Source organism: Electrophorus electricus, chromosome 6 (assembly GCF_041902795.1).
Source record: "Electrophorus electricus isolate QZ-2024a chromosome 6, ASM4190279v1, whole genome shotgun sequence".
NCBI lineage: Eukaryota > Metazoa > Chordata > Actinopteri > Gymnotiformes > Gymnotidae > Electrophorus > Electrophorus electricus.
Window position 1 is genome coordinate 17,521,624 of NC_137502.1, and position 13,459 is coordinate 17,535,082.

The window sequence follows — 13,459 nt, forward strand, 5'->3', positions numbered from 1 at the left end:
GACTGCTCAACACCATTCCCTGCTTCCTTCTTATCCTGCCGGTGTACATGCATTTAGTTTACAACACTGCCAGAGGAGTTGGAAGAGTTGGAACGGTGGCTGTCCGAGCTGTGAAGGGCCCTGTCGGCGCTGTGCAGACTGCTTGCTGCTGTTGCTGTGACAGAGTACAGTTATGCTCCAGGGATACATGCATTTCCCTAAATAAAGTTTTGGCACTGTTAACTCAGATGTCCAGGGACAAAAGCACCTAGGCTGTGTTCCCTTCTTCAGTGTTCTTAATCTTTTTATTAGTTTTGGGTTTTCAGGAGGTTCACAGATTTGTGGAAATTAAGAATCTGTTCGTACTATTGGGCTGATGGTGAGACTGGGCATGATGAGCAGTAGTTGTTGTATGAATGATAATAATTTTGCATCATGTTGCTTCTCATGGGATTGAACATTACAACTAAAATCTGTTGCTTGCATCAGCTCTCGATTTCTAGATCAGCTGTTTGCTCCTTTGCAAAATGCAAAAAACATTTAATAATTTTTTTCCCCAGGTGAAAATTAAAATTTCCTTTAGATATCACTCCAAAATGGGAATCCTCCCCACCCCACAGTGGGGAAAAAAAATAGTTTGGGGAAAGTTTAAAATGTTTGATTCTGTGCCCACGAGTTGTTTGATGTGCTGTTTGTGTTCCTGTCTATCTGGAAAGGGATTGTAGATTATACAGCCATGAAGTTGCAAGATATATTTTGGCCTTTGCCTTTTCCTTTAGTTCCTTTTTTTGTCCCCCCATTAATTTTTTTATATCAGAAAACACCACAACCGAAAGCTCGGTGTTCTTTTACAAGGGGGAAAAAATTACACCGCTCCTTTTTCACATTCCTTTTATGTACTGGAATGTTTTGAGCAATATATCTTTACACTCAATGGGATGGCAAAAGCAGCGAGTGTGAGGGGTAGAGGGAGGGAGGGATGTGGAGGAGGGGGAGCGGCAATCGACGCAGACAAAGGCCGGTCTGTTCCAGCTGAATCGGCAGGTTTGCCAGGCCAGTCCAGCACCAGATGTGAGTTGAAATTGCAGGCTCGGAGAGAGGGCCGCGGCGTGGCGTCAACGGCCATGGCCACTGGCCCGGCCGTGGAGAGAGCAGACCCTCTGTGGGCCCCTCAGCACTGAGTGCTGCCGTTGACGACCTGCTGCACCAGCCCTGCGAAGCCCCCAATGCCTCAGCTGGATTCCACACTGGCTTATGTAACGCTTAGTGGCCAGTCAGCACCGTCTGAACCTTGGAAGTATGAGACCTCAGTTCCACCGAGCTACTGAAAAGTGACGGATCTGAAAGTAGTTAGCCATGGTGAAAGCTTTTCAGGAATAAACTTGCTGTGCAGTAAGAGTGGAATTGGCAGCAGTTTGCTGCTTATAATGGGACTTAAGGCATTGCTGTATTTCCCATCTTTTCTTAAGGAAAGCCATGTTATGGTCCAAATAACATTTGGATTGTTTTGTTATTGATTCTAAGTAAAATGATATTCCGATTTACTCTTTTGCATCAGATGATGAGTTTCTATTTACACTAATTGAAATCTGGTGAGAGTTCAGAACATGGATTAAGATCCTTTTTCCAAGATGCTCCTCCTTCTCAACCAAGTGCTATTCCATTTCTAATGGGAATACAATTGTCATCAAAATTTTACAAGAGACAAGACAATGATCTCCTGTTGTGGAAAATATATTTAGTCAGTATATTCCAACAAAATACCACAGGTTCTGTATGAATAATTTTTGTTCTCAATGATGCCAAAACATTCTCTTCCTATCTGAGATGTTTTACACTCATGGAGCCTACAAATTGAACTGGAGTATAGAGATTTGACATTCTGCAGCAAAGGGCCTCATCATTAATGCTCGACTGCTGGGGAAGGGAGAGTTTGTTTTAAATGGACCACTTTTACATCTGAGTTGTTCTTTACTCTGTATGCAGAAAATACAGGAGCCTTTTGGTGGCCATACAGGCTGCTACTGGTCTGAAATTCTTTGGGAGTTAATATATTACAAAAGCCATCCAAAGGTAACAAAGTAATCAGATTGTTACTTTAATATATTAGTTCTTTGGATTAGGTTACAGATGCACTTTTTAATAAAACTAATCAATAATCTATACCAGAATATATTATATTACCCTACCAACCCTGGTTAGGAAATAATTAATTTTAAGGAAATTAAATTATAAATTGTTCTAGGTAGAAGTTTTAGATTACTATGGTTTCCTAAAAATAAATGTTCCTAAAATAAATATAATGTAATACCTTTTGATTGCTTGTGTTGAACATGACGAGGCTCACTCTAGTGTGTGTTCCATATGAGTGAACCTGCTGAGCATTGACACAGGCTGTACTAAATGGATGGAGGTTTGGCTAACTAATTGAATAGTTGGATGGCGCGTAGATTGATCCTCTGTTGACAGGGTCACGCTGACAGATGAGCTTCTCAATAGTAACTTCATCCTCCATGTTTTCTCCTGCTCAACATCTGCTGGCCGGCAGAGGGGCCCAGGAGCAGCACACTGCCTCATTAGTGCTCTGCATGCACTCTTGCATATTTCATGATGCCGTGCAGCTTGCTTGTGTGGGCACAGAGCATTGCCTGGGATCGCCTTAAACAGATAAACCTCATCCCCTTAACTGCCCAGTTGCAGAGCCAAATAGTTAACCTTTGTCTCCTAATTGCGCCCTCTTCTTGTGTTTGATGTTTCGCAAATGGCATAACACATACCTGGAGTTTTTTCACAGTCACTTACTTGTTCACTACTGTTGAGTGAAATGTTTTAGCTATGCAAGAGGGGCCTTTCTTTACTTATCCACCAACAACCCTCTCAATATTATTTCATTCCAACTCATACCTTCCAACCTCTCTGCTAATGAAGCAGGTAGCTGTGTCAGTGTTTGATGACTGCAAAAATGCGTTTCTGCCATTTGTGTTGCAATAACCATTGCTTAATAGGGGATCACTGATGATGCATAGACGGTTTCATTTACACTCGGGTTCATCTATTTATTGTTCCTTTATTTTTTACATCTTTTTACTGTAGGATTATTGAATGTGAAAATCATCCCCCAAATTTGGTGCATGAGTTGTTGGTGGCATTCTCCTCTTCTCATTTAGGCGCTCTCCCATTTTTAAACAGCCGTTGACTGTTCTGGTGGTTAGGTGGGTTGGGATTCTGTGATTTACTAAACATTTCTTTATCAGCATTGCTCAATCCAGGAATATGTGGTGTCACTGCTAATCCATACTCAGTATTCAAGGCCCACATGGTCTGGACTTAAATTGCTCTTTCCTTGCATCTGTGCACCCAAATAACTTTCTCCTAATAAGCTCTTTCAGTTTTAGTTTGAGTAATCAAGGAAATGTTTTTCCATTGAATTTTTTGAGGTATCATGCCATAGCTAGAACACAAAACAACTTCTTTTAGAAGTATTTTTGTGTCAAGAAAATGGTCCTGCTCATTAGTTGGTTGGGCCTGTTGAACGAATACCTCTACAGAATAACAAACTGGATTGTGAACAGGACCTGTTTACATCTCACACTGACTGATTTGCAACTCCTCCCCTCCATGTCTCTAAGAATGCTGAATTCGATCCCTAGCTTTGGCCCGCCTTGCCCCAACAACCCTCCAGTGACATCACACAGCCGATACTGAGAGCAGGTGGAGTGTTAGTATATGGTCTGGGGCGTGTCACTCTACCATGGCTCCCATCAGCACTAACTTCCCTTGCAGCCGGACTATGTCATGGGAACGGTGGGGGAGCTTCAGTCTGTAAGTGGCATCTAGCTCTCTTCTTGGGTGTACGCCTCAATGGGCCTCTGAGGTTGATGTGAGGTTATTATTCTGCAGGTTAGGAGATTTATGCCACTTGGGTTCCGATCATTCATCCGTTGGCATGGTTTCGATTGCAGCATCTGTTTGCGCTCCTCTGAAGGCTGGACGCTGGTGATGGGATGACAGGCTACTGTCTGACGCAAAAAGCCCACCCAGTAAGCGTGAGTCATAGCGGGGACTGGTGCTTAAGTGCCCGGAGTTTACAGTGCGTGTTTGAGCAAACAGAGGCAGCCACCTGTTTTTCCATCAGCCCTCCACGTCCTCCATCCTGTTCCACTGATTCCAATCAAGCTGGAACTGTTCCTTGCTCGGCCTGTGATGTATGAGGTGCATTTGCATCATGGAGAGATGATGAGCGAGGCTGCCACAAACCCCCGCCAACACACACACGTGCACACACACACACAGACACACTCTCTCACACTCATTAATGACTGTCCAGTAAAGAATCTGCATTTTTATTCAGCATAATAGGACCTCTTGTCACTGCTGTCCAGTGTGCAGTCAATTATAGTTTTATCCCTTTAAACTGTCCTGCATTAGTAGTATATGGGGTAGCTAATTTACATTTGAGCATTTGGTATTATCCAGACTGACTTGCAAAAATGTACAAACAGAAGGCAGAGTGAAATAAAAAATACATGGAGAATATTACATATTCATACCCATTGATAACTAACACAGGAATCCACTTCAAGGCTAAGGCATTGATCAAATGCAAGGGTAACAAGGGATAAAAAAAAGCATAACTAATCTAATATGTTTCAGTTAGCAAAAAATATTTTCTGGGAAAGCACATAAATAACTGTCTCCTTAAATACTTGCAGTAAAGCTTCTGCATTGCCAAACTTGCATGTACATGGGAACAAAGCATTGCTATGAAAGAGTCAAAATAGGGCTGGCCAAGAAAAAGCCTGACGAAACTGCTCTTAAGACCACAGCAGGAGTTCAGAAATAAGGAGTATTGGTCCTAAGAAAGAAGATTGTTCCTCTGCCGAGGGGCAAGGGCCCTAAATCAGCAGGGATTTTGCCTTGTTGGCATTTTTAGATTTTAAGGAAGTAACATGCCGAGCATCTGAGTTTCTCTCCAGGGGTTTGGCTGTGATCTGTGGTTGGTGGTTAGCCTGAAACTTGGAAAGCAGGTTTTGTTTTTTATCCTTGCTGCTGCAGAGAGCGTGAGTATGTATGGTCATGGTAAGGGTGGCCTGTGAGAGAGTCCCGGCAACCTGGCATTTTTTATTTGAAGCTGATGAGAAGGGAAAACATGGTCTAGCATGTCCAGAGGAAACCACTCTGCTAATGGAGCAGGTAGCTGTGTCAGTATTTGATGACTGCAAAAATGAGTTTCTGCCATTTGTGTTGCAATAACCATTGCTTAATAGGGGATCACTGATGATGCATAGACGGTTTCATTTGCACTTGGGTTCATCTAGTTATTTTTCCCTTATTTTTTCATCTTTTTACTGTAGGATTATTGAATGTGAAAATCATCCCCCAAATTTGGTGCATGAGTTGTTGGTGGCATGCTGTTGAGTATAACATGGTTAAATTTTTAGATTCTCCTCTCCTCATTTAAGCTCTCTCCCATTTAAACAGCCGTTGACTGTTCTGGTGGTTAGGTGGGTTGGGCTTCTGTGATTACTAAACATTTCTTTATCAGCATTGCTCAATTTAGGAATATGTGGTGTCACTGCTAATCCATACACAGTATTCAAGGCCCACATGGTCTGGACTTAAATAACTCTTTCCTTGGTTGCATCTGTGCACCCAAATAACTTTTTCCTAATGAGCTCTTTCAGTTTTAGTTTGAGGAAATGTGTTCTGATGGCCACAGAAGAAGAGTAATCTTGTTTGGTAGGTCTTCAGGGGAAGATGAGATGAGCCTGAGTGGCGGTTTGGTCACGGTTAACGGTCCGTCGGGTTTTGGAATAACACAAAGACCTCTAATTGGCCTCCTGATTCTCTACTCTCAACTCTTAAGGGTCTTTTTATTGACTCTGTATTACTCTGTGATCTCTGGTGCATGTTAGGAAGTGAACTTGTCTTTTAGTTTGTGCACCTCCGTTACATTAGGATCCCCCTGCTTATTCAGGGTTTTCTTCGGGACTGCTTATTCAGTTTTCTCTGTTTTCTCTTGATATGACTAGCATGATGTGCTCAACTGTTTACCGTCTCAGATAAGTGTAAGCTGTATGAGTTGTAAGCAGAGGAACATGGATTTTTAGAATAACACGGAGAGGAACAGTCTGATTAGTAGTTTATAAGAGGAGTTTGCAGAAGTCCTGAAGTTTTTGGCTCTTGCTTCAGCTGCATCTTTGGTTGGAATTTGCTGGAATTCAGATCCGAGTCTCCTCTGTAATTATGTGTTTTCCCGCCCACTTGCCTCTTGTCACTGGCTACAGAGACATGACTGGCATCAGGCTATGGCAAACTGGAATACAGCATGAGGACATTGAAACTGGTGTGCGCTTTTCTTAGGACTTCTGTAATTTTTCTCGATGTCTCTTCTTTTACTTCCTCTACAGCGAGACTTCAAGGGGAAGCTATTTAAAGTAATGGGATGCAGTGTCAATGGTAGCCAGCAACAACATTTCCTGCAGATATTCATATGGGAATGAACACACACACACACACACACACACACACACACACACACACACACACACACACACACACACACACACACACACACACACTCAGAGCTTCTCTCATGCATCCTTACATTCTGTATGCTGGGGCTAGTTGCTTGAGTTTTGCCCTGTGTGCTGAAAAATGGCCTGCCTCCATTCACTGGAAGCTATGATGCATTTAATCTGCTGTTCTGCTGCCAAGGAGGTGATGGGAATGACTCGCCTTTTAAGGAGGCGCGCAAGCTTGCAGGATTTTGCTACTTTTGTTTTGTTTGGCTGGTGATTTTAGGTCGGCATGAAAATGTCCACATATCCTATTCCTGTCTTCTCCAGTTTAGGTCAGTAGTATCACCAATAGCTTTATATGGCTTCACAGGAAGATCTATCCTTTTTCTTTACAGTGTTCAACACATTTTAAAACTAAAATAGTATGGCTCTCTGCTGACATGTTGTTGTTGTTGTTGTGTGTGTGTGTGTGTGTGTGTGTGTGTGTGTGTGTGTGCGCGCGCCGGTATGCGTGAATGTGTGTGTGCACTCAGGAGTTTGCGGCGCTGACTAAGGAGGTGAATATGTGCAGAGAACAGTTACTGGAGCGGGAGGAGGAGATTGCCGAGCTGAAGGCGGAGCGCAACAACACACGGGTAAGCGCGGTGCAGTTCACTCTCCCCTGCCCCATACCCCTACCCCTCTCATTCCAATCACTTTTCCTCACCTTTGCCTTTGCCACGTCAAAATGTCACAACAATGAGCATCTGTCCATGATCTGGCTCGTTTTGATTGAAAAAGCCTAGGTAGATAAATTAGGGTGAAACCAGGAATTGGGCGTGATAGTCAGATGCAACTTCATGAGGGCTGTCTCCTTACAAAAGTGTCGAGTGCTTTAGGAGAGCACAGGAGACCATGCTGCCACAGATCCGTCTGCCATGGGCTAATCTTCCCATAGTACCTGCTCTTTCACCCCAAAAGGGTTGCTCCGTGCCACTCCAGTGGGGTTTCAGGGAAAGGGAAGGCAGCCGCAGGTGTGGCCTGGGTGTCTCCCTGTGGTCCTGCAGCATGCACTGCAGGGCTGACTTCAGATAAACTGCTGGACACAAGACATCATGACCAAACAATGAATTTGTGACCTTCATAATGGGATTTGTACTTCGGTGATTTTATTCAGTGTTTAATATCTCAGTTTTGGGTCTTTTCAGTTCTGTTAAGTGATCATAGATGTGCTGGTTCATCTTAAATATCTCAAGCTGCTGGGCAGGGTTCTTTCTAGACAGACAACAGCATGGCTGTTGTTTATTCACTATTCCTGATTTTTCCTTTTTGACTCATGTAGATGAGCATTGTTAACATAACATAATTTAATCTACACCCAGTGTAGCTCCCTAGGGCTAGGACTTAAAGTAAATTGTGACCTTATAAGAATATACTTCTCATCTAATCTAAATCTTTATATTCTTTGCCTTGGGGCAGGGGCATTTTATTTCTCTGTCTTGGTTAAATAAATTAAATTCCTATATTGTCCTTGCTTTGCACCCCTCCCAATATTAATCCCTCTTTATAACTACAGTATTGAGATTCTTTTTTGTGCCACGGTTTATTGTGGTATTGACTTCTTCACTTAAATCTGGGGGATGTGAGACACAACATGCTAGTTTCTTTTTCAGTAATTGACTAATACTGGTGCAATAGCAATAAATGCTTATTGCTAATGAAAATGGTGCTGAAGTAATCTGCCTTTTAATTCAGCTTGCTTGCTCCTCAGTCATGCAAATGAATAATGAAGCATAGAAAATCGAACCCTTAACCCCTTTCACATTTGTCCAGGGGCTTTAGATCAAGGTTGGCAACCTCACCTCAGTCCTAGGAAAGTTCCAGAATCACGCACCCTTTGTCGTTGTTCTGAAGCCCCCAGATGGTTGGTAGGAAGAAGGTGGAGGCATCTAATCCGTCTAATTCAGCAGCCGCCTGGCACAGTTGGCACTGCGCCAGAGGCCATGCGGGTGTGTGGGTGTGGGTGGGTAGGTGGTGGGGCTCTGGAGCGAGGGATTAGTGCCAGTCTTGGAGAATGGGTTTCGGCTTTGTTATCCGGATGGCCTTGCTTAGAGTCCCACTGAGCGCTTCAGAATGGTGGGGTTGAACTCCCTGACACCAAGCTGATGCACTCGTGTATGCACACATACCCCAGCTATGCTTGTGCATTCATCACATTTTGTTTGTTTAGGTGATACAAAAATTGCTGTAATGGAGAAATGCAGGTTGACATGGAAAGAATTTGATGGCAGACTTCTCCCTGCTGTTTTCCTGCAGCTGCTGCTGGAGCATTTGGAGTGTCTCGTGTCCCGCCATGAGCGCTCTCTGAGGATGACGGTGGTGAAGAGGCAGGCCCAGTCTCCTGCTGGCGTCTCCAGCGAGGTGGAGGTCCTCAAGGCCCTGAAGTCTCTGTTTGAGCACCACAAAGCCCTTGATGAGAAGGTAGCACAGGAGACCAGCAGCACACACTTGCATTTACAATCTCTTAATGAGCTCATATGGTTCTGATGGAGGGGAAAAATGTTCTTCTTATTCTCTGCCTTTCTGTCTTTTCTATTTGCAGGTGAGGGAGAGATTGCGTGTTGCTCTGGAAAGGTGCAGTGCATTAGAGGAACAGTTAACAGTCTCTCATAAAGAGGTAGGTCACGCGCGCACATGCACACAAACTCAACAATAGCTCTCCTGTCCTCTTGATTTAAAATTGATCCCAGTTAGTGTTATCTGTACTGTTTTTGAAAACAAATAAAACACCAACACACACTCCACCTACCAACCTAAGCTTCAGGACAAACCAGTTCACAGCATGGAGTTTCCTAATACTTTAGCCTGGAGAGTGTCTGCACAACACATGGACTAGTTCTGATTTAGAACAGTTTACTAAAGGTGCAAAAATCTCCCTTCCTCATTCTGCATTTACTGGTTCATAAGCACACCCCCTGCTCTTCCATACACATGCTCAGAGTGATGGGATTACGGTTGACAATAGGCTGGGGGCATGATCAGAGAATGACCTAGATTTCATATGGTGGGTGGGTGTGTACGTGCACATGTGTGTTTTAAATGTAGACTGTAAGCCAGTGAACCGTAGCACACAAAGGCTCTTTTTCCCTTCGTCATGCACACCCTGAGTCCCATAGTGGGCCTTAGGGCTGTCTCCCAGCATATGAAGCTGCTTTTTATGGCCCACAGATCCCTCAGTCTTCTGCCCTCTCACAAACTCGTCAGGATGAGGTTTATTTACAGACGCTGTGGAGTTTCAGGGCGGTTCAGATGTCCGTCTCTCCCCCATGTTCTGTTCACGCACGGTTGTGCGGGTCCGTTACTATTTATGTCAGGTGTGTCAAACTCAGCTCCTGGCCACAGCTCTACAGAGTTCCCCGTTCTCAGCTATTGGAGGTCCTGGCTGGCGAGTCGAATCAGGGAGAACTTGGAACTCTACCGGGTGGCCCCGTTCTGAGCTCTGCTCCCATTTCAGATCGCCCTGCTCCGAGATCAGAACAGCCAGAAGAAGGTGCTGATCGACGGCATGAATGAAATCAACCACAACTCTGAGAACACTCCCAGCACCAATGGCAAGGTACAAACCAGCGAACACACCATTGACCACACGGTGCAGGCCTCAAGTCGTGGCGTCGAACTGCAGTAAGGTTTCTTATTGTGGTCACCGGTGAGGGCACACTGCAATGTGTTTGGTGCCAGTCACACTGTAAGAATCCTTGAGAGACTTTATGTGGAACTGTACTGAATAAACAGTTGAAGTATATGTGACGTGCAGTGCGTTCTCATGATCATGGTTTATCTACATACATCCACTGATCTAAAATAACCAGTGTCTGGGTCAAACCACGCACCCTAAACCAGAGCCTCTTGCCATATTAACTGCATGCTCGTTCATTCTCCCTTTGCAATACTTATTAAAGTGAGTGGGAGATGACTACCCCTGTTTATTTGCACTGCTAATATAAGTCATATGATGGTGAGCTTATTTAGCCTGTGTGTGGGTGGTTGAATGTAGCTGTTCCCTGGCTTCCCACTCTACATAGCGTTCATTAGAGTTTAACCTTTAGGACTTACTGATCTTGGCTTCAGACAGGCAGAACCTCTCCTTGTCCCTGGTGACCAGTGTTGCAAACACAGTCCATACCAAAGATTCTGGTTTAATCACTGAAAACGGCTCTGCAGTGTAACTGAGATTCCAGGGCTGAGGCAGGGCTGCCGTGGGCTGTTAAACGGCTTATTTCATCGTCTTCGTCAGTCCAGAAGTGGGTGGCCCGTCCAGCCTGGTGAGCTCCCCGTTCCCCAGCCGACTCCCGGAATAGCCCCGTGCCGCCCACTTGCCTGTTTGCCTTTCTCCAGCGCTGCTATTTTAAACACCTCCGAGGCCCTCGTTAATGAGTTGATGACCTGCTGGTGGTGGACGAGTGTCACTATGTGCAGAACATGGGAAATGCTGCACTGGGAAACGCTGGTGTAAACATAGAGCTGCGACCTCGAAAGTGGCCTTGCCTCATAAAACCTGTGACAAGTTAATCCAGTTAATCCACAGAGGGCATTTTTTTGATGCGTGGTCGCTTGTGAGGACTGTGATAAAGCTTGGTGCTTAGACAGTTTCCTGGATGCTTCATAAGTGTTCCATTATGCAATTTTGTGGTTTCCCTTCTTGAACACACCTGATGTAGCTCATATAAGGCTTGAGTATCAGCATTTTATTAAGAGGAAAAAAATAACCTAAATACATTACCTATGTGAAACTTAGGATTCAAGCGATCTGTGAGGGCTGTGATTGTGTCATTCCTGAACCTGCGGCATGCTCCCGTCCACTGTAGAGGTCGTCGGACGGCTCACTGGGCCCTGATGACGAGGTGGGCAAAGTGGCCGACCTACAGGAAGTGATGGACAGGCAGAGCAAGGAGCTCGTGCAGCTGAAGGAGCGCGTGGTGTCCCTCAGCAACCGGGTGGCCGAGCTGGAGGAGGACCTGGACACGGCCCGCAAAGACCTCATCAAATCTGAGGACACAAACACCCGCTTGCAGAGGGACATACGGGAGGTAAGCAGCCCATGCACACGCACACTTGAGCATGCTCATGGTAGCTTGCAAAACCTGGCATTCCTGATGCACAGTCCTCTTCTGTCCTCTGGAAATGTTTGAAGTGAAATCTGAATGGTTTTGCGTGGTTCTCAGGCTCTTTAGATTAAAGGCAAAAAAGATGCTGAATGTGCTGGTAAATAAAAAGCAACTTATTTTCAGTGCTTTTGATTTTTGTTAATCTTTTTGTCTCTAATTCAGGAGATGGGATGGGGAACATAGCAAATTTGCATGGAGCTAAGTCTAATCAGCATCTGCTCACTGATGTCCTTATAGGGACATATAAAAAGCATTATTTATTTATTTATTTATTGATTGATTGATTGATTGATTGATTGATTGATTGATTGATTGATTGTGCCATCCTGCTGTTAGATTACTTACACTGATATTCAATAGACAGACATTCATTCACTGCTTGTGGCCCATTCGCTCACTTGGTAGAGTATGGGCAGCAGGATATTAGCACCAAGGTCATGATTTCCTTTCCCAAGGCAGCAGACATACTGTAATCAGATGTACTCTAACCTTACAAATATGTAAGTTGCTCGAGATAAACGGTGAATGTAAATGGTGTCATGACTGCCAGTGGGGTGGCTTTCAAGGTACTCTGTCTTGTAGTCAGTTGCACAGAAGGAGGACATGGAGGAGCGCATTACCACACTGGAGAAGCGCTACCTGGCCGCACAGCGAGAGGCCACCTCCGTTCACGACCTCAACGATAAGCTGGAGAATGAGCTCGCCAACAAGGAGTCCCTCTTCTGCCAGGTGGGGCCCGAACCCTGTTTTATGGCACGCCTCCGCTTGTTTGGAAACTGCCAATGGCAGCATCGAACGCACTCCATCCAATGATGGGCAGCAACCACAAAGCTCATGTTTCACATACAGATATCTTTAACTAAAGTTACTTGTTGTGCTCCTGCATTCATTGTTTCCCTTTTTAACAGGACCCGCCATTAACAGTATGAAGGAAGTGCATTTAATGCCACTGACAACGTGACTCCCTTTAGGTTATTTAGAGATTGTTACTGCGTGGTAGTCTCACTAGACATGGTTCTCACTTTAAGCAGTACCAGTGCTGTTTGGAGTCATGTGTGTAATGGAAGAGATGAGAGACTTTTAGAAACAGAGAGTACTCCCTCCTACATGTAGTTGCATGTGTTCGTGTCCTGTCAGGGCTGGCTCTGTGGCTGCTGTGAACGTCCTGTCACGGCAGGCTCTGGGGCCGCTGTGAGTGTCCTGTCAGGGTGGACTCTGCACTGAACGTCCGGAAGGGTCTGCCGGAGCTTGGCAGCTTTGGCAGCCTCCACAATGTAGTCACCATTCACAGGACACTCAGCACAGTGGGCCCTCCATACAGTGCCACACACCCCTGCTGCTTTATAGAGAAATCCTTTCAAAGAAACACACCCGATTGAAAAAACCTTCTGGTTTCACTCCCTTGCCTTATTCACATACTCTTCCATATTCTCTTGCATGGACCGCATGCAGAACTGTAACCTCCTCCTTGGGGCTGAGGGATGACTGGATGAACTGTCGTTTTTGTGGCAATCCGCTTTAAAAAAGCTGCTCCCTGGAAGCCTACTATAGCTCCACCCTCTTCCCAAACTACCCATCTGATCGACAGGGACAGTCGGAGCACACGAAAGAGTGATGCGATTTTGCGTTTTTATTGATGAGGTGCGTTGACTGACTGGGTAACAGTGGAGTAACAGCTGTAGTGTAAATGAAATGACACATTGGTTGGAGTTATATAGGCTAGTATTGTATAGAGAAGTGAGAACTCTAACCAAGAAACATTTTCTTTCTTTCTGTCTCTCCTTCAAAAACAGCACACGAAACAGATGAGCTGTC

The 13,459-nt window shown here is 44.8% G+C and overlaps 1 protein-coding gene across 12 annotated transcripts in view; it reads left to right on the forward strand.

Annotated features, from left to right (window-relative positions):
* Positions 1–13,459, forward strand: part of ppfia1 (PTPRF interacting protein alpha 1) — a 59,793-nt gene that overhangs the window by 11,353 nt on the left and 34,981 nt on the right. For all 12 annotated transcript variants that reach the window (XR_014124142.1, XR_014124143.1, XM_081715875.1 and 9 more), the window contains exons 3-8: positions 7,034–7,135; positions 8,796–8,960; positions 9,082–9,156; positions 9,994–10,095; positions 11,345–11,566; positions 12,227–12,373. Coding sequence is in view for 10 of the 12 variants with exons in the window: in XM_081715875.1 (XP_081572001.1) it covers positions 7,034–7,135; positions 8,796–8,960; positions 9,082–9,156; positions 9,994–10,095; positions 11,345–11,566; positions 12,227–12,373 (813 nt within the window). In the remaining 2 variants the exon portion in view is untranslated. The remainder of the gene's footprint in view (positions 1–7,033; positions 7,136–8,795; positions 8,961–9,081; positions 9,157–9,993; positions 10,096–11,344; positions 11,567–12,226; positions 12,374–13,459) is intronic.